We start from the raw sequence: 25286 nt of genomic DNA, 5'->3' as shown, positions 1-25286 counted from the left end.
ATTAAAGAATGAATTCTTAAATCAAACCCTGCCATTTATGATTGAAATGAGATTTCCTCCGCAATGGGCCAGCCGCTGTATAAATCAGCCGCACGTTTTATACTGAACCATAAACAAGATATAATTCTTTTAAATACACAACAGGTGCCTTAAATCTTTTGATGCATCTTGTATTTATCTGAGGTGCAGATTGCTGTATTTACACGAGGTCACGTGGGGGCCTCTGACGGCCCTGCCCCGTGAAGGTTACAGCCGCAGCCCACAGGGGTCCTGCCACAGAGCCCTCCCGAGGAGCTAGGAGGGGCCGTGTGAGGTCAAGCCCAGGCACTGCCAGAGCCCCCCACATACACCCATCACCCAGCACTCACGAAGAGGCACACATCCACACGTGCACACACGCACACTCTCACAACCCTACGTGTGCACACATGCAAATGTACATGGGCACACACATGCTCATGGATTTGAGCACGCTCGAGGGACTTGTATATGTGTCCATATGTTTGTGCAGCTGTGTACATGTGCATGCACATGTGCACACGTGAGCAAGCATGCACACCCTAGCACATGCACACACAGGTGCACATGCACTCACCCTGCAGCTCTCGCCAGGGGTCCCTCCACACCGTCTCTCTCCACGTCTCTATCCAAGGCAACTCACACGGTGGGGGTGATGCTATCAAAATAAAGCACATGCAGACAGCACAAGAGACATGAACATGGTGAGACATGTGCAGGCGTGCATGTGTGTATGATACAGACATGTGTGTACATGTACAGGAATATGTGTGTCCAGGTGTGTGTGTGCAGGTGTGTGTGCACAAGTGTGTGTACATGTACATGTGTATATGCACAGGTGTGCACGCACACATGCGTGTGGATACATGTGTATATGTATGTGTGTACATGTGTGTGCGTGTACACGTGTGTATAGGTATGTGTATGTAGGTGTGTGAATGTACAGGTGTATGTGTCCCCGCGTGTGGGTGTGTATGTGGCACAAGCACAGGTGCACATTTTAATGAAACGCTTCTAACTGATCCACAGTGTTCTCTAAACGGCACCTCGTAACCCCGCAGGTCAGGGGCTCCAGGACGCACTCAGGGAATCTGTCCTGTGACTCAGCCCCATCAAGGGTCTGAAGCAGAAAACCCACATAGTTATTTTAAACACGCAGGAAGTGCATTTGGTAAAGTTCAGCCTCTCTTTGTGTTTTTTAAAAATCTCTCCCAAACTAGGGCAATCCACACAGAGAAGAGCAGGGGCACCCATCCCCTGGGCCACATGCAGAGATCCAGGGACAGAAACAACGGCGCACCCGCAGGATAACCCGGGGGGCAGCGCACGTCGGCTCCCGCCCACACAGAGGTCCGCCGACGGGAACCGGGAAAATGCAAAACCTGACGCTCCATGGCCTGCGCAACAGCGGGCAGTAGACGGTCAGGCCACAGCCAACGTTGGCCTGGCTATGCTGGCTGCACACAGCCAAACGGGGGTCCCAGAGGTGTGGGGAAGTGGGGCCCCCAGGGAACCACCAGGGATGGGATCCCAGCGCCACTGGTGGAGTCAGGGGCCACCCGGGGCTCTGTCACCAGGGGAAGGGAAGAAGGAGACGCGGCCACGGCAGGTCTTAACCACGAGGGTTGCGTGGAAAGCAAGGGAGTGTGGCCCACGCCACCCACGTAAGCGTCAAGCGTGCGTCCGTGCGCGCCACTTGGGGCTGTGCTCTGCATGGTGACCGCTGGCACGGAGCACGGGGACGCACAGGTTGTCCCTGAGCCTCTGGCCCGGCGCCCCCACCCGTGGTTCCGCAGAGCCTGCCGTAGGAGTCGAGGCTCGAAGGCGGGTCATTACTCTTGTGTGTGTAACTTAACATCCACATTTAACACCAGAGCACGTGAATTTTGACGTGTGATATTCTCAAAATCACCATTTTCTCCATCGCCCGTAATGACGGGGCTTTTGCTTCCTCTCTGGGTCGATGGTAACTTAAGGAAGAGAGAGATCACACCTGGAGCCAGCGGCCGGGGCCCTGCTCCGTCTGTCACCGAGCCCAGAGCTGTTACTTTGTAGCCGGTGCAGGGTGGCGTTGGATACATCTTCTTAATGAACGTTCCTTAGAGCTCGCAAGAGGGTCTTCCGCGGCCGAGTACAGAGCTTGACACATGTGGATGTTAAATGGTCTCTGAGTAATTTTATTCAAATCCTCCACCCTGGGGTCCGCTGGTTCGATTCCCGGCCAACGGCACGTACCTGGGTTGCAGGTTCGACTCCTGGCCCTTCTCTCCCCACCCCCTCCACTCTCTCTAAAAGTCAATTGAAAACTATCTTCAGGGTAGGATTAACAACAACCACACACGCGCGCATGACCAACAGCCTTCTGTAAACCTCAGTGAGTCCTGTGGAAACGCAGGACGTCTAGAATGGCCTGGATTTTGGGACAGGAAGAAACTGGACGCCGCCCCGCGATTGCCACAGAAACGGAGGCAGCAGGCGCGACGGAGGCCGGCCGGCCGTGGACGGACGACCGGGACAGGGAGAGGCCCAGGCACCCGCGAGGCCAGTTCAGGCTGACCAGACGCCAGGGCTCGTGAGCGAGGAGCGAAAGCCTTTCCCCAAAATGGCACAGGGGCCAGCAGGGGAAAAGTACGGGGAGGTGGCCTGGGCCTCCCTCCGCCCCACAGGCGGCAAATTAGCTCAGAGAGTCACGGGAGGAGCCAAACCAGGAACCTGCCAGAAAGAAAAAAAAAGCCCCTGGAGAGCATCCTCCTGGCTTTGGGGGTCCTTTGTGGGTTTACCAACAGTGATTTGAGGGGCCCCTTTACAGAGCGTTTGGGGTTCTCTTCAGACAAAGTTGCTCACCGTTTACTGCTGTCCACACGGCCAGGTCAGGGGAGGTGGGCAAACCTCTGAGCCCCCGTGTGATTCGTCTGAAATGTCTCCTTCGCCGTCCCTGAGAATCCCAGCGGCCGTGTCGGGATTCCCGTCACCATCGCCAGGGCACAGGGAGACCCGGGAGCCGACCTGTTTGCTGTACCCCGCTCACCACCTCTGTCTTCTTCCTGAACTGCAGCCCCTCCCGCGTGGTGTCCAGGGTCCTGTCCAGCGTCCAGCATCCTGCCGGCCACGCTCTCCCCGCAGGTCAGCTGGCGGAACCTCCTAGCTCCCTTCCTCCGAGAAGGTTGGATGCCCCCCTCACCCTGAGGATATAAAACCCAGGCTGGCAGCTCTGCTCTCAGTGCTCGAAGACGGCAGGACCACAGGATGGACGGAATGACGCTCATCCAGGGACGGGCTGGCAGAGTCTCACCCACAAGGACACAACAGGGAACGGGTGTCCCCACACCCACCTGAAGCAGGCCCGTCAGCTGGTGCCCAGCAGGGCCCGTGAGGGAGACGGTCCAGCCCGCATGACAGCAAAGTCCTTGGCAAGCCGTCCTATAGGTGGGTGGGCGGCGGACAGGGCAAGTGGGAGGCAGATGTGGGCAGAAATGGGACAGGAAGGGCTGGGCTCAGGTGTCAGGGCAGAGGGTGGCTACCATGGAGCCCAGCAGCCAGCAGACGCTGCTCGTGGGCCGAGGGGACTGACGGCAGATGGAAACATCTTTGGTGACAGTCACTGGGGCCAGGATGAGCTCGGGCATGGCCTCCCGCCTGAGTGGGGCCTCGAGGTGGCTGCCACTGCAGAGACTTGGGGACGGTCGGCCAGCAAGGCCCAGCCCCCAGGACGAAAACCCCGCTGTTTTGAGCCTCAACTCTGTACCCCAAACACTCGTGGGTAGGTAGGGCTCTGCCCCCCGAAACGCCCACTTCAGATGGCCTGACACACCATCTGGGCTGGGGACCCCACGGGCCAGGGGACGCTGCTTGGCTCCCATGGCAGAGTAGATGGGGGAAGGCTCTCCGGTGACCTGCGGGTGACTGTGGCTGGCTGCTAAGTGCCCCCCGACACAGGGACCCTGCGTCCAGCCTCCCTTGCAGTCAGGGGTGGACAGGAGATTGTGACTGTGGCCAGTCATGCAAAATCCACGTGTCCTCTTCTGGGGCAGCCCTGGCATGACCTTGGGAGCCTCCCATTGGCGATGGAGGAACTGGGTCCTTCCTCGGGTCCCTGACCAGCAGGACCATCCCTGGGCGATGCTCAGAGCAAGGACCAACCGGGACTGCGGGACCTGAGGGAGGGGGTTTGTCTGCATCAGCCGAGTGGGCCCCGAGTTAATACAATGAATACCTGCACCCAAACAGGAGACACCCAGACCTGGGCGCGAGCAGGAGGGAGGAGAGGAGCCCCGAGCAGGCGGGGCAGGGAATGTCCTGCCTGCCGCCCGCCCAAGTCCGGCCCTGTGATCACCAGAGGATGTGCAGCAAGGGGCCTCCGCAGAGGCTGTTTCTGCGTCGGGTGGATTCTCCCTGGTTCCTGACTCGGGGGAAACTGCTGGCCACATGCACCACTGAAGACACCAGCACAGGAAACCACTGCCAGCAGGAGGGCGTCTCTCAGATGAGAGCTGGAGGTGGCCACCAGGGCTGGGCCATCAGAGACCCGGGCACCTCTGTCTTTCTGCTCCACCTCCTTGCACATGGCTTCTTGCCTCAAGGTCGCCTCATGGTTCAAATGGCTGCCATTGCCCTGGCCATCACACCTCTGTTCAGGAAGCAGGAGAGAGAAATGCGAAGGACAGAGGGAGCTTTTCCCCGGCGAGGGAACTACTAGCCAGTGTTCTGCCCAACACTTGTGCTCACATCTCATTGGCCAGAACTGAGTCTCATGATCACACCCAGCGGCAAGGAAGACTGGGAGTGGGTGGACGTCCAGCTTGGCCTGGACAAGCGAGTGGGGCCCTGTGGGACAAGTCTGTCCCCCCACCCAGCAGAATGTGAGGTCAGGGGCGGAATAAGCCCCACAGGGTCCCTGCCCAGGACGTGGGGCCAGCACCAGCCCGGCCGGACCTGGGCAGACCCCAGCACCTCTCCCTGGCTGCCATGGCCCTTCCCTCTCCAGCTTGGAGACTCCAGCCCAGGTCTGCAGGACACACGGATGGGGGCCAACTCCTCGGTTACACAGTCCCAACACTGCGTCCAGGGCCAATGTGCAGCCACCCTGGGGTCTGGTGCCCTTATGTCCAGCCCAGGACACAGCCCAGCCTCAGGTCACCATGTGATGGTCAAAGCTGTGACCTGGGCACCTGTGACAGAGACGGGTCTGGCCTGAGTGGCCCCTTCAGTGGGGGACTCCTTGTTGCCCCTCAGGTTCCCAGCTGGGCCCTCTGAGGGGTGGCGCCCCAAGGTGCCCCAGCCCCCTTGCCCCCACAGCCCTGCTCCCCTCCCCTCTGAGCCCACGGGCTGCCCACACATCCCATCCATGGCCCTCTCCCTCACCCCAGCCTGGCTCAGCTGCCAGCCCTCCGGGTCTCCATTAGCAGACACCCCATTTCCAAGTACGCCAGGGGTTCCCTGCACTACTGACCAGGCCTGAGGTCACCACAAGCTGGAAGGGAGAGACCCCACATCAGAGCCTGGACAGGACTTCATGCTCTGCCCACAGGGGCTCCTCAGCCCTCACCCCAAAGCAAAGAGGAGGCACCATGTTATCCCACAGGACAGATGGAGAAACTGAGGCACAGAGCACTGAAGTAACCGGTCCTGGTCACACAGCTGGACCGCCTCCCATGGTGGCCACCAGCCTTGTGTCCCGTCCCCATGCTGAGGTGCAGGGGGAAAGGCAAGTCCCACTCTCAGAGCTGGCGATGATTAGGCCCCAGAGCCCGTCCCCAGGATGGAGACACGCAGCCATGGGCAGGTCCCTGCCTCGGGCACCACTGGCTCTGGCCCGACTGCAGCTCTCCTGGACGCGAGGCACCTGCTCCGGGCTGGGCAGCGCCACCCCACGGACAAGCCGGCCCCTCCCCCACTATGGAGGAGGTTTGATTCCCCTCCAGGGACAGCGGCTGGGAGGCTCAGCCAGGGCCTCAGGTGATACAGGCCAGGGGCTCGCCCAGGCTTTACTGGAGACTGCCCTGTCCTGTGAGCCACCGGCCGAGCGTTTTCAGGAGTCCCCCGGATTGCCCACCTTCCCCAGCACCAGCCCCTCCTGTGGCGGGCGCGGCTGTGCCGGTGACCTTGTGATAACCCGAGTGCCATCCGTCAGGGCCGGCCGCCAGGCTCTGGAACACTGCGGCAGCTCATCTGAATTCAAATTACCCCGGGAGACGCGCCGCGGTGCCAGCCATAACTCAGCGCGGCGAGGAGGAGCGCGGCCCGCCCGCGGATTGGACATTACCATACATTCCTGGGGCGTCGGACAGGGCCGCTAATGAAAATATCAATCAAAACCCGGCTGACTTAATGGTCAATTTAAATTAATTAATTGGGGAGGAGAAAAGTCGAGGGGGCAGCACTGACGGCTCCGGCTCCTGCGGGTGGTAAGATGCCCGACTGGGCGCAGCCCCATCCTGGGCAGTGGGGCACCCTTTCTCCAGGAATCCCAGGGCCATCGCCCCCGCCTAGGGAGGGGTGTGAGGCCCAGCCTTCCAGCCCCAGCAGCTCCCGGCCAGCTACAAAGGCCTCGGTGACCGTCCAGTTGGGTGGCCTGTCCGGCTCCCCACTCACTGGATGGTCTCTGGGAGATTCCAGCTCTGCTGTGAGCTGTGTGGCTTCAGGCAAGTCCCCAAACCTCTCTGGGCTCAGGATCCCATCTGTAAACTGCAGCTGCCAGCAGCAGAGGTGGAGGGTTCCAGGGCCCTCGGGCCATACCCACCCCTGGCATCACAACCACACCCTTGGGGGTCATATCCTCACCCCTGGGGCCACATCCACAGTCACTTGGGGCCACATCTACACCCTGGGGCCACACCCACAGCTGTATGGTCGTGCCCATGGCCACCCTGGCAGGAGGGATGGCATGGGCGGAGAGCACCAGCCTATACAGACCCACCAGCCACTGCCACTCCACCCAGGGTAAGGGAATCTAGGTTTCCCCAGTCCCCAGTCTGAGGGAAGAGGCTCAATCTTGAAGCTACCAACTTTAAGGGCGCCCTGCCCCAGCCCCCAGGTGCAGTTGCACTGGCCCCACCCTGCTCCCCCCACCCTGGGCTCATGACAAGGCCCCTGGATGGCTGGGCCTCCCAGGCTGGGGGTGTGCCTTCCCTGTGTATGTCCCCCCAAAATGCCCAGTGCTCTTCTGAGGACAGCGCCTGGATTCCCTCCCCAGACCCAGGCCTGGCTGGGGATTGGAAGGGGCCACCTGAGAGCACTTGGGGGGGGGGCCACCGACAAGTGAACCCCATCACCACCACAGCTGGGGCCACTCCCCAGGCTCCAGGGCCGCCTTCCCAGCCCCAACTCCCCCCCAGGCCCCGCACCCCCCAGGCCTGGCCCACCTGGGCAGGTTGATGCCTCAGTCGCCCCAGGGGCGATCTTTGCTGCCACCCAGTGGCCACCAGGGGCAGAGCAGGCGACGCTGCCCCAAAACCCGGGAATCCCCGGGAACAGGGCAGAGTGGCGGCTGCGGGGCTAAGAGGACGGCCCATGGTCCAGGTGGGGCTTCCAGGGCGGCGGGCCGAGTGCGGAACCAGGCGGAGGTGGGGGCCACACAGCCCTGTGAATGCGAAATGCCCCTCGTGAGTGGTTGATTTTATTACGTGACGTTCACCTGAAAAAGCATTCAGAAAAGATCAGGTGGCCTGGACGCGTAGTCACCAACTAGAGCGGTGCCCGATCCACAGCTCTCACACCCTAACACCAGAGGGGAGGTGTCCAGGTAATTGCTAGACCGCTTAAAAGCCGACGAACGCTGCTCTCTGTTTCTCTCCCTTCCCCTCTCCCTTCCTCTCTCTACATCAATTAAAAACAGTCATCACAGTAACAGGGACGTGGCTCCGGTCCCACGACGCCAGGCTTGCCCACGCCCAGCCCCTGCAGCCCGCTCACCTGAGAGCCTCCTGCGCGGAGGCCCGCGTGCCAGAAGCCAACGGCCGCCCTGGCCAGTGCGCTCAGCGGTTAGTGTCAGGTTTGATTCCCCATCAAGAGAACGTACCTGGGTTGCAGGTTCGATCCCCGGTCCCAGTTGGGGCGCATGCGGGAGGCGACCAATAGATAGTTTCTCTTTCTCTCTCTTTTCCTCCCTCCCACTCTCTCTAAAAATCAATGGAAAAAATATCCTCAGGGGAGGGTTAACAACAACGACAAGCCGAGGGTGGCCCAGAGGACGCGTCTGCCACGTAGATATAAGGCAGAGCCATCAGAGTGCGACCTACGTGGGAACACCCCAGGGCCACTGACCGCACGTATCTTGTGGGGTTGAGAAAACAAGGCTGCCAGACACCCAGGAAAACCAGGAGGGAAATGGGGGAGTGAGTGGCCGAGGCCGGGGTCTGTCCCGAAGGAGGGCAGAGACCTGGAGACAGGGAGCTCGCTGTTTCTAGGGTGCCACCTACGGATTAGAAACAGAACTTACAGATCACAGTGAGAAGGCGAGAAAGGGACAGGCCTGGAGACAGAACACGGTACAACATGTGAAAACACATGGAAAGCTCCGGGTCAAAGCCCAGTGGGGTCTGCTCACCAAGACCTCGCTCACGGGCCATAGAGATTCCCATAAAGCGACACAGGCTATGTACGTGCCTGGTGCCGTCCACGCGGCTCTGGGGTCCCATGAAATCCCTGCTCTGCTTCAGGACGGGGAGAGCAGAGCCTGCAGGGACCTCGGAGAACCAAATTCCAGAGCCCGGAGCAGCCCCCACGGCAGCGCAGGGTTTACACGCAGGACAGGCGGCGGGGCCCAGAGCCAGGCCGGCCACCAGCAGGAACCACCAGGTGGCCTCACGTGTGTGGAATCAGGGCCCAAGGGTGGGGCGGAGAGGGCCTGGGAAACGTCCAAACACCCCCTGGGTGCATAGACACCTGAGCGACCACCACCATGCGGCATCAACAGAGGGAAAGCCATTCCTGGGACGCCACCCCAGCTTGCTGAAATCCCGAAAAAAGGGACGAAAACTTCAAAGCTTCCTGGAAAAACAACAACAAACAAACAAAAACTGACACTTTATCAACACAGAAAGCAGCAATATTACTGATTTCCCAGCAGAAACTCCGCAAGCCAGAGACGACAGAGCCGTCTCTATAAAGACAACCTAGAATTCTGGATCTGGCAAAACTTTCCTTCCAAAATTAAGGCAGAATGTGGGTGTTTCCATATACCTGAGGGCTGAGCCTCAGCCCTGATTAAAATAAAGATACAGCTTTTCAGGCTGAATTCAAACGGCAGCAAGGGAAACTCAGGCCTCCCAGGAAGAAGGAAGGGCCACGAAAGTCCAGGGTGGTAACAAAAAAAAAGAGGCCGTGTCCACGTCGACATGAGACAAAACAGAATTTAAGCAAAAACGATCCCAGAGACAAGCAGGGTCCATCTGTCACCGTGAAAGGTTCGATTGTGCAGATTTATGTAATAACTCTAAGCTGCGCGCCCACGAGCTACGAGGAGCAGACGCACCGCCGCCGGAGTCCAGCGCGGAGCCGGCACTCGGCCCCCAGGTGGACGAGCGGCCCAGGAAGGCGGCAGAGGCTGTGCGGTGAACCGCGCCCACGGGCGCGTCGCATCCCGCGCACGGCCGGAGTGCCCACCAAGCGGGCCGCACGCCGGGCCGTGACGCGTCAACAAGCTTCTCACGGCAGCGCAGCTAGGTTAGGTGCCAGAACGAGACAGACCGGGAGGACTCTCGGAGAAAAACAAAATGACAGGTGCTGGCCGGGACGTGGGGGGGCCGGGCCCCGTGCACTGCCGGGGGGAAGGTGAGACGGTGCAGCTGCCGTGGAAAACAGGATGGAGTTTCCTCGAAAAGTTGAAACAGAATTACTCGAAGACCCAGCGGCCCCTCTTCTGAGAACTGAAAGCGGGTCTGAAGGGCTGTCTGCTCACCCACGTCCAGCATCGTGCACACAGACAAAAGGCGGAAGCAGCCCAAGTGCCCACTGGCAGGTGAATGGTGACAAAGCGTGGTCCCTCACGTCACAGACTATCACTCAGCCCCAGGAAGAAGGGCAGCCTGGCACCTGCGGCAGCGTGGACGCGCCTCGAGGACACTAAGCAGACACACAGGGCAAACACTGACCCCACGCACACGAGGGACCCAGGGGTCAGGCTCAGAGACAGAGAGCAGTGGTGCCGGGGCGACAGGGGGGAATGGGCGGGCATGTTTAAGGGGGGCAGGGTGTCTGTTTGGAAACACGGAAAGTTCTGGAGACGATGGTGGTGACGGCTGTTCAACAGTGTGAATGTGCCTGAGGCCACTGACCTGGGCACTTGGAAACGGTTAGGGTGGTTAAGTTTTATGTTATGCGTATTTGACCACAATCAAACAAATGAAGACAGGTTTTTAACAAGGTCGTTAAGGTAAAATGAGGTCACTGGGGTGGCCCTGATCCAGACTGGGGTCCTTGTAAGAGGAAGAGATTAAGACACAGACTCGCAGGGCGACCCTGTGGGGACACAAGGAGACGGCCGTCGACAGGCCTCGGGAGGGGCCACCTGCCCACCCCTCCACCCTGGACGCCCTGCCCCGGGGCGGCAGAGATCGATGCCGGTAGTTCAAGCCCATCGGTGGTGCTTGCTACAGCCACCCTGGGAAATGAGTACAGGTTTAAGGAGAGATGTCACACGATCACCGCAGTCGATGGATCTGTGTAACCAAGCCCAGTGTCCATTCGTGACTCCTCATAATTAGCTCACAAGGAGTAACACTGAAAGTGCTGTTTGCACAGCTCCCGGTCCGCCTGGTCCTGCTCCCATTCATCCAGGTTGGAGGGAGGACATGGGGCCCCAGGACCCACCTCACCCCACCCTCAGCTCCTTCCAACACCTGGGTCCCCAGCAAGCCCCTCCCAGGCCACCCCCGTGGGCTCAGACACCTTTGCACCTGTTAACCAGCAGTCCTGGCCAGCCAGACCCAAACACGGGGCACAATGCCGGGGTGCCCATCGTGAGCAGCACTGGGGACCCAGCCCCACGCCGAGGAGGGGCCTGTCACTCCACCCTCCACACTCCAGACCTCACCCAGAGACCCAGGAGCAGGGCAAGGCTGGAGGGAAGACGAGGGCCTGAACCCTCAGCAGACGAGCCTGCCTGGATGGCGCTCACCAGCACATTCTACACGCTGTGTGTACATGTGGGCACAGCCACGCATGTGCACACACACCTGCACACACAGTACAGGTGTGCACAGTGGGTGGGCACACACGCACAAGTGTGCCTACATGTGGGCACATGTACACATGCACATTCATGTAAATGCATGCGTGTGTACATTGGTACATGTGTGGGCAGGTGTGCGCACAGGCATGCACCATGCATATGTGCACGCACATGCACACATACGTCGCTAGGTTACAAGTGGTAAAACACAGGCATCATCATCTGAATCAGCACAAGGAACCTAAGACTAACAAGGCTCTAAAGGGAAGCCGGGCGTTTGCCCCCAAGTGACTCCTTGGTCGGGGAGAAGCAGAGGGGCCCTGACAGGCGACGTTACAGCCACAGGAAGGAGAGGCTCACGTCCAGGGTCCCAGCAGCAGGAGTTCGCGGAGAATTCACAGCCTTAAGTGTTTTTATTACCCAGCCAGAGAGACTGAAAATAAATGAACTAAACATTCGACATAAGGAGGGAAAACAGCAGGAAAGTAAACCCAGGAGGCAGGAGGGGTGGAGACAAAGGCGAATTAATGAACTGGAAACGGAAAAGCGGGAGTGCCCGTCAGCAAACCGCAGAGCTGCTTCCTCGGAAGAGGGAAATGAAACAGGCGAACCCCGCGGCCAGGCGGCGGGGAGGGCGCCGCAAGGACCAGACGTGGACCGGGGTCGGGCAACACGCTGCATATGCCCAAGGAAATGGCGATTCCCTAAAGCAACATAAATTACCAAAATTAACGGACAGAGACTTTCCAGCCCTGGCGGCTGTGGCTCAGTGGTGAGAGCACCGGCCCGTGCACAGAGGGGTCTTGGGTCCGATTCCCAGTCAAGGGCACGTGCAAGTTTGATCCTGGCTGGGGCACGTGCGGGAGGCAACCGATCCATGTCTCCCTCCCTCCCTCCTTCCCTCCCGCTCTCTGAAAAGCAATGGGAAAATCATCCTCAGGTGAGGATTCACGAGAAAGGAGCCTTCTACAAGCTACGCCCACACTGCAGGATAGAGAAGCAGACAGGGGTCAGGTGTGGGACTCGGCCATCCTACAGGACACCAGGGCAGAGGCCAGCAATGGGGGGTTATACCTGCTCAGGAGCGGGGCCCAGGTCAGGGGTCAGGGAGAGGGAGTGAGGGGTCAGTGCCTACAGGCTGGTGGCCCTGCGAGGGGACAGAGCCTTCTCCCAGCTGTCTGAGGGCCTAGGGCTGGGGTGGAGGCTGGAGGACCTGGACCTCACTTGCCCATGACCCTTCTTCGAGCAAAAGGGATCCCGGTGTGGGGCAGGTGGAGAGGCAGGGCACACAGGTGGGAAGGGCTCACGTTTTGGGGCCACTGCCCGGCCAGGCCCTGCTGAAGTCCGTCCCTGCCCCCCTCCCCAGTCCCCCCTGCACCTGCAGGGAAAGGAGAGCAGAGGCCAGCTGGGGCGGGACTTCTCCACACCTCGGCCACAGTGGTCAGCGGACGGCCATCACAGCCTCCCTGTCCGTCTGGTTGATACTTTGGGGCACTTGCCTGTGACGCCGTTTGCAGGGTGTTATGCCCCCGTTTCATCGCAGTTCATGGTTAGAACACCATCCCCGGGGTCTCACTTCTTGAGTGAGCTGTGGGGGTGTTTTCCCGGGAACGTGGCCGTTTCCTCCAGGTTGTCCGATGCTCTCGGTTACCTCCGTGACCTCTGCTGCACCTCAGGTGTTGCCTCCTCAATCCGGGGCTATTTGCTTAATCTCTCTGTCAAGACCCCCGTCCGTGGTGCCGCCAGTCGAGGGACAGACTCTGGGTCTGTCCTCAGCACCATTTTCGCTCGTTGCCTTCTCCTGTCCCACCTTTTTTCTTTGGCTTGTCTTTCTTCCCCTCATTCGGGGCTCAGCAAGTGGCCGAGTGGGCACCGCGAGAGCGGCTGAGTGGTGTCCAGGTGTCCGGGGGTTGAGATGAGAACTCTGAGAGACCCCCCGTGGCCCTCAAAATCCTGAGTATTCTACCTGCCCTCTCAGGAAAAGGCCCACCACCTGCTGTCTGATCTCCTAAGTTGGATGCTTGGCTTGTCTGTCTTTTTACTTTTGTTTCCTAACACAACCGGCTGGGGTTATAAATTCCTTCCATCGAGAGCTTCAGACAGGCCGAGTTTTAACACGCGCCCTTTCCACGGTCATTCACGTCTGAGTTCTTCTGCATGTGTTGCTTCTCCTTTGGCCCGAGCTGCACAGCGAGCATTTCTAACCTCCTGAACACTTGAGGCTTTGCTGCCCTTTTGTTACTGGGTTGTGCTGGGAACATGTGATCCAGTGACTGATGCAATGTCCACAGGCTCACTGACCTCTTCGTTCAGACGCCTCTGCGTGCACCTGGAATCACTGCGACTCCCGCAGACGGCCAGCCGCCGAACCCGCCGACAGGCAAGCGAATCTTCCGTACCTCTTGTGTTTTTCTCGGTCGACCTGACCCATTAACTATTAAAAGGATTATCAAAAATCTCCAACCAGATGATCGAGGTGTGAATTTGCTGTCCTGCAGGCCATTAGTGGGCCGTGCCCTGCAGACCCCACAGCAGAAGGGTCCCCCCACCCCCAGAGCCCAGTGTGAGTGGCCAGGTGGTGACCACCAACTACACAGGTACCTGCATGGAGCCCATCTCCCCAAAATTAATCCGAAACATGACTTCTCAGTGCAAAGTCTGGCAGTAGTGCTCCAGGGCAGGTCCCAGGACGAACCCCCCCACCTGCCTGCAGGCCCCTCCGCCTCGTGTAGTCAGGTGGTGCCTCTGGGGGAGCAGGTGACATGTTCAGGTGTTAGCATGGCCCCAAAGGTCCCTTTTCAGAAGCTGCCAAAGGCTCCTTTGTATTTCAGGTGCCCTGTTGGCTCCTGTCCCACCCAAGACCAGAAATCAGACGCTCAAGACGTGACAACATCACAAGGTCACGACAACGGGCCTGCTGAGGACAAAAGGCAGCTCCTCTGCCCCTTTCAGTGAAGCTCGCTGTCCAGGCAACTCCTGGGTGGGCCCAGGCAGCAGTGATTTCTTAAACTCCCCAGTGGCTGAGAGCATCCAGGACAAAGGCACAAGGCTCCCTCTGCACCCAGGAGGCCCTGACCTCCCACTGCCCGGGGCTCCCGGGAGTCGCAAGGCTCTGCACCGCACAGCTCTACAAACACCCGGCTCAGGAAGGAGGGAAACACTGACCATCAATCAGAGGAGAAACCACGTGGCCACTTCAGTGCTGCAAGTAAACCTGCCAGACCAGGTGCTGCTGAGGTTTACCCTGTTGCACAGGCATGGCCTCCAGTGGACAGGTCAGCGGTGCAGGGGCCCAAGGAGCCCCAAGGGGGCAGGGGCTTGGCCTCAGGAAGGCATCTGAAAGCCACTTCCCACCTTCACCCATCTCTGATCAACAGTCCTAACCAGTTAGAACATGGCTGCCATGAGAAGTGACCAAAGATCATGAACCTTTCCTTTCACTGTGACAAACTCCTTCCTCTTACCCAGAGTTCCTAGGTCAAGGTCTTTAGTAGAAACCCGATTTTATTAAGTCAGGAATAAACGGGACAGCCCCCCACACCAGGAACAGGGGCTGAGGCCGCCCCCGCCCCTATACCCCTGAAAGTGAAAACCAACCCGCAGAGGCTCGCGTGCAGAGCAAATGTCTTTTATTGAAGTCAGAGACCAGGTGCTACCAAGACTACGTCCTCATGGCCCAGCCAGAACCTCCAGGCCACAGAGCACAGCCCTCACCCCCCTCGCTCCAAACAGCGGGTGGGGACATGGTGGTGGGCTGTAGACTCAGCACACACAATGACAAAGCCTGGGCCTCCGGTGCCCCAGGTTTCGTAGCTGAACGACGCACAGCGCCTTTCACCATGGGTGTTTACGGAGGAACCAGTGCCCTGGGGTCTGTACGCAGACTCCAGGGAACAAAATGCCCTCTGAAAATGCATTTCAAAATAGAGACCCTCTCTCCAGAACTGTAAAAGCCATAAAAATGCAAAATACTCCTTCAGAAAAGACTGAGTCAAAATTACACTTAACGTTCAAAATACCACGGAACCTGCTTTGTCTCTATCCCGAGAACAGACAGGCGGCGACAGTCCCACCCCTAGACCTCCCCTCTGACCCATCAGTTGTTCTCGATCTGCTCCAGGTCCAGCTCGCCCTGGTCCAGTGGGAAGAGGCCCTCCTCCCCAGCGCTGTCCCAGTCACTCGGGTCCCCACCGCTCCCGTCCTCACCGGCCACCGGCTCCTGAGAGGCCCACAGGCTGGGGCTGGTGGGATGGGGCCTGGGGCATGAGCTCAGGGGGCTGGAGGCTGGGGTGACGAGGCCCGTGAGGCTGTGTTGGTCACGGGGGGAGGACACGGCCGTCTTCACTCTGGTGTCATCGCCATCCTCACCTTCACAATCGAGGGAGCCAAGGCTTTTTGAGTTTTTTAATGTCTGCAACAGAAAAGACACATGCTTAGGACATTTCTGGGAAGGCCCATTGCAGGGGTATCCTGCTGACCCGGAGAGAGCTCCCCAAGCCATATGAAAAGTCCTTGGTCCCCTGGACCTCAGACACACACCTGCCCTCGTGGAAGACGTCTCGAGCCCAGAAGGTCCGCGTCCCTGGCCTTTACCAGGTGGCTGAGAAGGCCTGCGTCCACCTCAGCTCTGCTGGGAGGGGGCCTAGGGGAGACCTTGTCCTGGCCCCACCCGGAGCAACGCACCAGGACTGGGAGCCTGACCACAGAGGCAGCAGAGACGCCTGGGACGCGAGGGCAGCTGTGTCCAAGGCCCCTCCTGCTCAGGAGCCTGACCAGTCTCCACCCCCCGCCTGTGTCGGGGGCCCTGCCTCCCCCAGCTTCCCCCTCCCCTCCTCAGCCCTACTCCCCCAACGGTTCCTTCTCTTCAAATGTGAACATGCTTAAGTTCTTTTCATCTTAAAATACTTGAGACACACACTACACACAGGGGCTGCCTCTCTGGCTGGGGACCAACTCTCCAGATGAGCTGCTGCAGCCCCTCCACTCCCACAGCCAATCCCCCTGGAGGTTAACGAGGGGGCTCCCTGAGCTCAACCCTGATCCCCAGACAATCGTTCTCCAGACCAGAGCTCTCCCTCAGCCACAGGCAGAGCCCCAGCTCTTGAGTGTCACCCTCCCTGGCTGTCCCATGGGGGCTGAGACTCAGCAGACCTCCCTATCCCACCTTTGGGGGCCCTGATCCCAGGCCGTGCAGCAGGAGCAGCTCCCTTGACACAACCAGGACCCCATTTCCCCGACACCACCCCCAGCCCTCACCCCAAACTCCTGGTGCTCAATCAGCATGCCATCCACCATGAGCTGGCCACGGTATGCTGGCCCCCACATGCCCACACCTCTGCTGGTCTCACCTGGCTCCACCGTTCAGGTGTCACCTCGGGACTCCTCCCCTGGACCACACCCACGCTGCCCCAGCCACGTCACCAGGTGTGGCGATGCACGTGTTCACGCTGACCACGGGGACACAGCGCCCCAACACCCGGGCTCTAGTTTAGTATCAGCACACCAGCCACAGACAAGCTAACTGACTATACACCCAGAAGTCCCCCCAAACCCCAACCACTCCAGGCACAAAATATGTCATAACAGAACCTCAATCTCTGCGGCTAGAAAGCTCCCTGGAAACAGCCCAGGGCACTGCAGTCCTGAGCACCACCCCAGGTCCCCCTTGGATGCGAGCTCCTCTCTGAAAGAACTTCCAAGGCCGCACCCAGTCTCTGGCCTTTTACTGTAAGGAGTCCCTGTTAGGGAAGTGACTTTCTAAAGGCTGCAGCTTTGAAGATCCTGGTGGTCACACAGCTTTGTCACAAATTGAGGATTCAGGAGATAACTTCTTTATCCAAATCCAGGTGGATCTACATGGCTGGCTTAAGGACAGGGCTCAGGCAGAGCACACAGCCCCTCAGTGGCGCCCATTCCTGCACTGGTTCCGGCCACTGCCCTGGCCATGCACTCCCCAGCTTCAAGTCAAGGCACAAAACAGCCCCCAGATGTCGGGGGCAGGGGCCAGGTCACTGGGGGGAAGCACGTGGACATGGCTGCCCCTGCACAAGGAAAGCCACACTGACACTCCAGTCACCTGCCCACGGCACCGAGGGTGGCTCCTCACTGAGGCTGGACAGACGCACCATCCAGGTCACAGAACCGTCAGCCCTGTCACGGCTGTTCCCCCATCATGCTGTGCAAATGGCGCTCTAAAAAGCCTCAGTAAGAGTGAAAACCACAATAAAGGGGCGCTCAGCCTCCAGTCACAAACCTGTCCACACACACTGCCACCTTCCCACAACGAGCAGCATGTCCCAAAGGGGGTGCCATGTCCCCGGGGTACACATTCAGACAGCTGGCAATGGCCAGGCCCTGAGGCCCCAGCTCCCACAGAGCCCAGTGATGGGCCACAGCAACGTGCCAGTAACAGAAGGAACGCATTTTTAAAAGACATGCAGACTTTGATGACCTGGTTTTGTCTCAGTCCTGTTCGCATGCCTTCCTGTCCCTCATTGCTGGTTAATTTACAGTCTGGACCCCAGAATCGCTTCCAGGTCTGCATCTTCCTCCAGCCCAGCTGCCCAAGTCCTGGCCTCACTATCTCCTCTGTGCACAGTGGCCTCAAAGTCAGATGTGACCATGGTTTATAGACCACAGGGCACCATCACTCACTCCAGGGCAGGTGTTCCTCAAAGGAGGGCAAGGAGTAGAGAACCAACGGGACAGGCAGGGCCAGGATCCTGACACTTCCACCCACTCACACAGCAGATGGATGCACACCCCCAATAGATAACAAACACACACACCCCAGACAGATATACACACCCCAGACAGACAACACATGCAAACACATACATACACATACAACCCAGACAAACAACACACACGTGCCCGGGATGACGGTAGCCTGCCCCTCAGGCCTCCTCCCCACCCTGAGGCCTGCTTGTCCTTGTCGAGGCATCTCCATGTGTGCACACTTCATGCTCTGCCAGGAGCACCCCTGCTTCCAGGCGGAGCCCCGACATCAGCCCCAACATGGCTGCCCCAACATGCCAGGTCACACCCAGGCCTTCACCAGGGGTCGCGCATCTCCCCAGTGCAATGCCTTTGGCTGCCCCCCTGCAGACACCTGTCACGTCCCAACAGCACTGACCCCGCAGGCGCGCAGCACTGGAGGCGGGTACACGCCTAGAGCTCGCGGCCAGCTCTCCCAGTTTCCTGACAGCTGCCCTCAGCCAGCGGGAACCAGGAAATGCCAGCATGTCCCTTCTCCCTGCATAGGCTCCCCGCTGGCTGTGGGAGCCCAGCCCCTGGGAAGAATCTTCAGAAAACCCACTGTCCAGGGAACGCACAATGGCAGAAACACCAGGAGCGGCCACACTGCCCTGGAAGACCTGGTTCTACCTGTGTTCTGAGGGAGACCCTGGCACCACCCCACTGCCCTCTGTCCCCGTCGTGCTCTCCCATGCAAGGTCCTGAGACAAGGAGACTGTCACAAGGAGACTGTCCTGTCCTGTTCCACTCCAGCCCCAATGGCCGAGATTGACAGACCCTCTGGGACATGCAGGCCAGGCTCCGGTCTGTCCTGCCTGGCACTGCCTTGAGCCTCGGCCGTGCGCAGAGCAAGGCGGGAGGGCAGGCATGCGGGCCCAGAACACAGAATCTTCTAGCTGGTCCACAACACAACACTCCAACACACACTCCCCCAAAGAGGTGCCAGCAGGGTGCACGTGGGGAAGCCTGGGATCACAGTGGAGCCAGCTGTGCGGCCTCGGACCCTGGGACAGCTCCTCAACTCCAACTCTCTCACCCGTTTCTGGAAGAGAGGTGGGCAGGCAGTATGGCCACAGAGCTGCTGCTGGGACCTCCGGCTCTGACCCGCCACAGACACAGCGCATCCCCAATTCAGCCACCTCCCCCAGGAGCACAGAGGACACAGCTCCACACCATCGCAGCTGCATGCAAGCCAACCTCTCCCAGATTCCACAGTGAAGGGGGGACGCCAGCAGCGTGGCCCCTGGACACAGGAGGAAGCCTCACCCGTGTCATCTTCAGAAAGTCCAAGGATGGGCGTGGCCACCGACTGTCCTCCTCCCGGGGGCGTTTCAGCCGGCTCTTCCTCCCAACAAGCACGCAGGGCTGAGAGCGGCTCCGGAGCAGGCCCAGCCGCCAGCCCAGCTCGGGTGTGGACGATGGGGTATCTGTGTCCACCAGGTGCTCCTGTGATAGGGACAGGCGGCGCCGAGAGGACAGCACGCAGGGCCCAGAAGGACACCAGGGTAGGCCTGGGCCACCCCCGCTGTCCACAAAGCCGCTGCTGGCAGAGGCCGGCCGGGGAGCCAGTGGCGAGCTGGGACCAGCCGTGGGAAAGGCGCTCCCTGGCAGGCTGGCGCTCCCACCACTGTGGCACCGCCTCTTGGAGACAGCAGTCCAGACCTTGGATCCTCCAGGGCGCCATGGGGACCGGCATCGGGCGAGCTCATTGGGCTCCGACAGGGAGCGGCAGTGTCGTTTGCTGGGTGGGGCCAAGGGTGGCCCCGAGCTCTCCCTGAGGTCCACTGCACTGACCGCACCCAGGCCCGCACTCACACCACAGGGTCCCAGCGGGAAGGGGAGAGCAGGGCCTGAGGCCACCTGGCTTCTGATGGGCCATCCTCCACTCAAGGCCTTCCAGGGGCGCCTGTCTCCTGAGGAAAGAGGAAGGAGAGAGACAAGTGAGCAGGAGGCACCTGCCAGCCTCAGGGGGAGGCCACGCTGCCAACTGACATGAAGCTGGGGCCTCATGGGCACTGAGGGGCCTGCATGCCGGGCAGTGGAGCCCCACAGCAGGTGTATACTGTGTCAGCCCCACCTGCCTTCCCTGGCAGATTGGCCCTGGCACCACCCTCTCTCCTCCCAGGGCACAGAGCAGGTGCCATGGGCCTTGCCAGAGCCCAAGTGGGCTGTGAGCAACGACGGTCCCCACACACAGGAGGGACTCCAGGTGAGAACAGGATGACCAGAGCCAGGTGCTGGCCACAGCTCCTACTTCCATCCCATCATATTCATCTTAGTTTGCAATACCGCCTAGCACAGTAGCAGCCCTACAGCTGCAGTGACCAGAGGGGAATGGGACTCAGCCCAGGTCTGTCCCACCTAAAAGTCACACAACTAACACTCCACTGTGACCGCTGACCCCAACCAAGGCTTACCAGGAGCACACGGCCAACAGGCTCCTCATTCACACTCAGCCTCACACTCACATGTACTCTTGCGCACACTTGTCCACTCGTTCAAACTCACGTGCACACACTCCCCACATGCACACATGCTCACATCTCACACACTCACACCTGGGGTAGCTAAGCCACCTGCCCCCATTCCCACCACAGGGCACATGTGTGGGGTACTGCCCTGGAGGACAGAGGGTCCGGCAGAGCCACACACTCTGGGGCATGGCCATCCCTCCCTCCCCCACCACACACACACACACACACACACACACACACACACGCACGCACACTGCTGGCCCAGCATGCACCAACCAACCACACCAGAGCTGCAGGGCAGGCACCACTGTCCTGTCCTGTCCTGTCCTGTCCTTCCTCTAGTGGCCACAGGACCCAAGGGGGTAGCCCCCACCCACATCTGCCAGGAGGGAGACACCAGCTCCTGCTGACCGTCCACCTCACAAGGTAAGACGGGCAGTTCGCTTCAGGCCCTTCCGTCTCAGCTGCCCACCCAGAAGCAGCCGGGTTCACAGCCCTGGCGACAGAGGCTTCGGAAGCCCTGAAGACCTCCGGACCTTTACACACTTACCATTGGTCTCAAAAGGGAACAAGTGGCCACTTTTGTTGTTCAGTGTCTCGGCAGGATGCTGAAAGTGACAAGAGAGGGTCACAGGAGACTTTAGAGACAGCACCAACTCGAGAGGTAGTCCTGCCTTTACTCTGCTTTCTACAGTTTCCCCACACTGACTTTTGGTAACTAAAGAGAAAAGCATGGACTCCTAGATTACTTTATAATTTTCCCCCTTTTTAAATTTTACTTTTCAATTACACTTTACATTCAATATTATTCTGTATTAGTTTCAGGTGCACAGCATAGTATTTAGACAATCACATACTTTCCAAAGGCCCCCCCCCAATATTTCCAGTACCCCCTGGCGCCCCACGTAGTTATTACACTATTATCAACTGCACCCCTGTGCTGTCCTTTACACCCCACAACCATTCTGTAATTGCTCCTGTTCTTCTTAACCCCTTCCCCTTTTCACCCAGCCCCCCTTATTCTTAATCAAGGTTCTTAAAAACCCCACAACCTTCAGCGGAGCGAAGGGAACAAGGAGTCACAAACATGTCCCCTCCTGTTCCTGAGCTGGGTGCCCCAGTTCCTCTTCAGCAGCCCCCTCCCACTGCCACATCGCCACACAGGCCCCGCCCCCAAGCCAGGCCCCCCAGGGTGTCCTTGGCGGGGAGGTGTAGATACAGGCCCAACTCGTCCTGCACTGAGACACCTCAGCCGGGCACCCGCTCACACCCACCCCCCCACCCCGCCCGGCTGTCCCTCTCCACAGAAAGGAGACCTGCAGCAGAGCCTCAGACCCTCCCAACCATCTGCTGGGACAGTGGGCCACATGCCTGGCAGGAGGGCCTAGAATCCATAGCTGCCCTCTCATTATGTTAACGAGCAACAGGCCACACACAGCCCAGGGGCCTGGCTGCAGAGACAGGGCAGCTCTGAGCACCCCATCTTAGTGAGCCAGTTCAGGACTCCCGTACCCCACAGGGGCCAGGCACACAGCCACCTTCCCTGGACTACAACCTAACCAGGGCAGGGTGGTGTCCCGAAGTCCACACTGACACAACCCTAGAAAATGGCTCCATGCACTCAAAGTTCAAACCCGGGGAAGTGAACGATGGCGACAGGTCAAGACTGAGGCGGGAGGGGCGGCTGCATGCTCACCATCAGGGTGGTCACCGGGTGCGCACTCAGGGTTGGCACCTTGGATGTGTGGGTTAGACTTTCACTAAAAATTGGGGTTTTGTGCCGTAACCGGGTGGCTCAGTTGGTTAGAGTGCTGTTCTGTACACCAAAAGGTTTCGGGTTCAATTCCCAGTTGGGGCACATAAGGGAGGCAACCAATCAATGCTTCTCTCTCACATCGATGTTCCTCTCTCTCCTTCTCCCTCTTAAAAAAAAAAAAAAGAAAAAAATCAATTAAAAAAAACATATCCTCTGATGAGAGTTTAAAAAAAAAGTTGGAGTTGCCCTGGCCGGTTTGCCTCAGTGGTTAGAGCATCAGCCTGAGGACTGAAGGGTCCCAGGTTAGAGTCTGGCCAACGGCATGTACCTGGGTTGCAGGCTCGATCCCCGGCCCCAGTCGAGGCGCTTAGAGAGGCAACCCATTGATGTCTCTCTCACATCGATGTTTCTCTCCCTTCCACTCTCTCTGAAAAGCAATGGAAAAAATATCCTCGAGTGAGGATTAAAAATAAAGTTGGGTTTTTTTAATGATGCTGAAAACCCAGCACCACGATGCTGACAGGCTCTGGGGTGGGGATGTGCCCCAGGACATGGCCCCCCACTGCCCCATAGACCTTGGCCCGCACGCTCAGCAGCGCCCCAGCCTCTGGCTTACCGGGCGCGCATCGTAGCTCTTGTGGGCAAGGTCATCCAGGCTCTGGTTCTGCAGCTTCTCAGTGATGAGCGTGACCATGGTCGGGGGCCCACCAGGTCCTCCGTCCGCACCGACGGGCACCAGAGTTCCGGAACATCGGGCTCAGCAGACTGGGCGCTGCTGGGTCTGCACTAACCCTCACAGCTGCATTTCTGTCTCACAGGTAAGTGATCCATTTCCAACGGCTCTCACAGCTTCCAGTCTGCCTATACTAAAGAGAATCGCCATCCGTGACCACATGCAAAACCATCTGGTCACCGCCTCTGTTCTATGCTGAGCACCGCTCTTCAAAATACTTCTGGTATCTCGGCCGACAAAGGCCCGCCCACTTTAGCACGACTGCACAGTTCTCTCCTGGCAAGTTAGTAAGGCAGTGTTCTGGCTGAAGGATGGGGGGTGCACACACCGAGAACCAACCCCTCCCAAGCCCCCAACTGATGGAAGCAGCAAGGAAGGCCACCCACTGCTCCAAAAAGACAAGCAAGCGCACAGGAGATGAGACACAGCAACAACATATGGAAGGTAGAAGGCGCTAGAAAGCCGAGTCTTAGGCAGCAGTGGAGAAACCCAAAAACAGCCTGCCTGTAAACTGCTGGATGTCCACCTCACCGCTGACCACCACCCGGATACCCACCACTGACCACTGCCTGAATGCCCACCTCACTGCTGACCACTGACTGGATGTCTGCCTTGCCATTGACGACTGCTGCCCAAATGCCCGCTTGCCACTGACCGTGGCCCAAAGGAGTTAAACGCCACTCTCCCACTCCATCCAGTTGGGCACAAGCCCCACTCCCCAACTGAAGCTGGAGGGCGCACAGTCTGCCCAGGCGCAGCTGGGGGTGACGCAGGAGACGGTAGGATGGGCACTGAGCCCTCTGGCCCCGGGAGTGGACACTCAGACCAAGCCCCAGTCAGAGGCAAAGGAATTGTGCTGAGACCCATCTCCTGTGGACACCGAGCCTGCATACAGTCACCCACCCCCCACGGACAGTCAGCAATGCTTCCTGGTGGCTCCGTGTGTTCGAGCAGCTGACAAGTGCCCCAGCCAAGGGAAAAGAAAGGGAGACGCCAGGGCCCTGGAGCAAACCTGACGGAAGAAGACGGAACCTGCACCAGGGCGGCTGCCAACCCGCCCGTAGGAGGAGGTGAATGTCCAGGACAGAAGGTTGGGCGTCCTCATGAGAAGCATGCAGAGAAAAAAGAAAGCACCTCGGAAAGTAAGACACGGCAGAGACAGAATCTCCAGCATCTCCAGAGCTGGGTTCCCACCGCCACCCGGCCTTGCAGCTCCCCCTTCCCGGACGCCTCCTCAGCCCAAATATAGACAAATTCTCAGGTCCTACAGTGAGGACCTGAGCATATCTTTCAGGGGAACACGAGTCAATCCACAATGCCATGCGTAAGTCACAGAGCGTCCCCCCTCCACGGCCAGAGAGCTGAGCCCAGGCATAGCAGCTCAGGACAGCAACAGGCCCTGACATAAACAAAGTAATCTGGCCCTGTCGAAGTGGCTCGGTTGGTCACTAATTCAATTCCTAGTCAGAGCACATACCTAGGTTGCAGGTTCAATCCCCAGTTGGGGTGCAAAGGGGAGGCAACTGATGGCTGTTTCTCTCTCTCTCTAAAAATCAATTTAAAAACACATATCCTCTCAGGTGAAGATTAAAAAAATAAAGTAATAAGGTAACCAGGAGGGAAGCAAGCAGGACTCCATCGGCGGCAGGGTGGCCTGTTTTGGGGGCGCTTTGTTTCTGCCTAGTTTTCTCTCGAACAGCACTTGGACAATAACTTATCAAGATGGACATCAGTTATTCACTGGCGATCGTGAGTGTGGTGAGCTTAGCGCAAGACTGCAGATTCTCTGGCACTCCCCCACGAAGAGGTGTGGCTAACTGCCACAGTCATCTCCTCTGGGACACACCCGAAGCCCCCGGCTGGAAGACCATGTGGGGCTACCAGAGCCCGAGAGGCCGTAGCCACTGCTGTCCAAGTCTTCCCGCCTAGGTGCCAGGCATGAAGAGGGGGCGCCCCAGAGGCGAAAATCCATCCCAGCCCCTCTGATCAGCCTGCATGAGACTCCAGAGCAAGGACTGCCGGCCGAGCGGCTCCGAAATTCTGGACCCCTAAACCATGAGCAGTAATAAATGATTAACATGGTCTGAAGCCACCAATTTTGAAGATAAGTTGTTATGCTGCCATAGTAACCAAAGCAGTGACACTTAACAAGGTAGATGGAGCCACAGGCCCCTCGCTGCTGAGGCTGGTCATCATTACCACCCCTGCGTCACACGGAAGCTGGGGAGAAAAGGTGAACCCACCACAGACCACCAAAATCACCTGACTACTTTGACTGGCAAGAACCAGGGTGCCGCTGGTCTCCGGGGCTCGGTCCGTTCTTTAACAGGACACACTGAGGTGCCATGTTCAGTGATGCCTAGAAGAGTCTAAGGCAAA

General features: G+C 58.8%; 1 protein-coding gene across 2 annotated transcripts; it reads right to left on the bottom strand.

The window, feature by feature from the left end:
* Positions 1-523: 523 nt before the first annotated feature.
* On the bottom strand, positions 524-25060 carry FAM53A (family with sequence similarity 53 member A). Of its 2 annotated transcripts, XM_087828656.1 has the most exons (5): positions 22791-25060; positions 20969-21026; positions 19211-19857; positions 15395-15599; positions 524-676 (listed from the first exon to the last, which is right to left on the bottom strand). In XM_087828656.1, exons 1-5 carry the CDS (start codon positions 22866-22868, stop codon positions 561-563), a joined length of 1104 nt encoding a protein of 367 aa, XP_087684782.1. In that variant the 5' UTR covers positions 22869-25060; the 3' UTR covers positions 524-560. The 2 variants fall into 2 exon arrangements, with proteins under 2 accessions (XP_087684782.1, XP_016051318.2); XM_016195832.2 differs by lacking the exon at positions 524-676 and having other exon boundaries at positions 14801-15599.
* Between the last annotated feature and the right edge of the window lie 226 nt (positions 25061-25286).

Source organism: Miniopterus natalensis, chromosome 1 (assembly GCF_054644295.1).
Source record: "Miniopterus natalensis isolate mMinNat1 chromosome 1, mMinNat1.hap1, whole genome shotgun sequence".
NCBI lineage: Eukaryota > Metazoa > Chordata > Mammalia > Chiroptera > Miniopteridae > Miniopterus > Miniopterus natalensis.
This window is presented reverse-complemented; position numbering and strand designations above follow the sequence as displayed.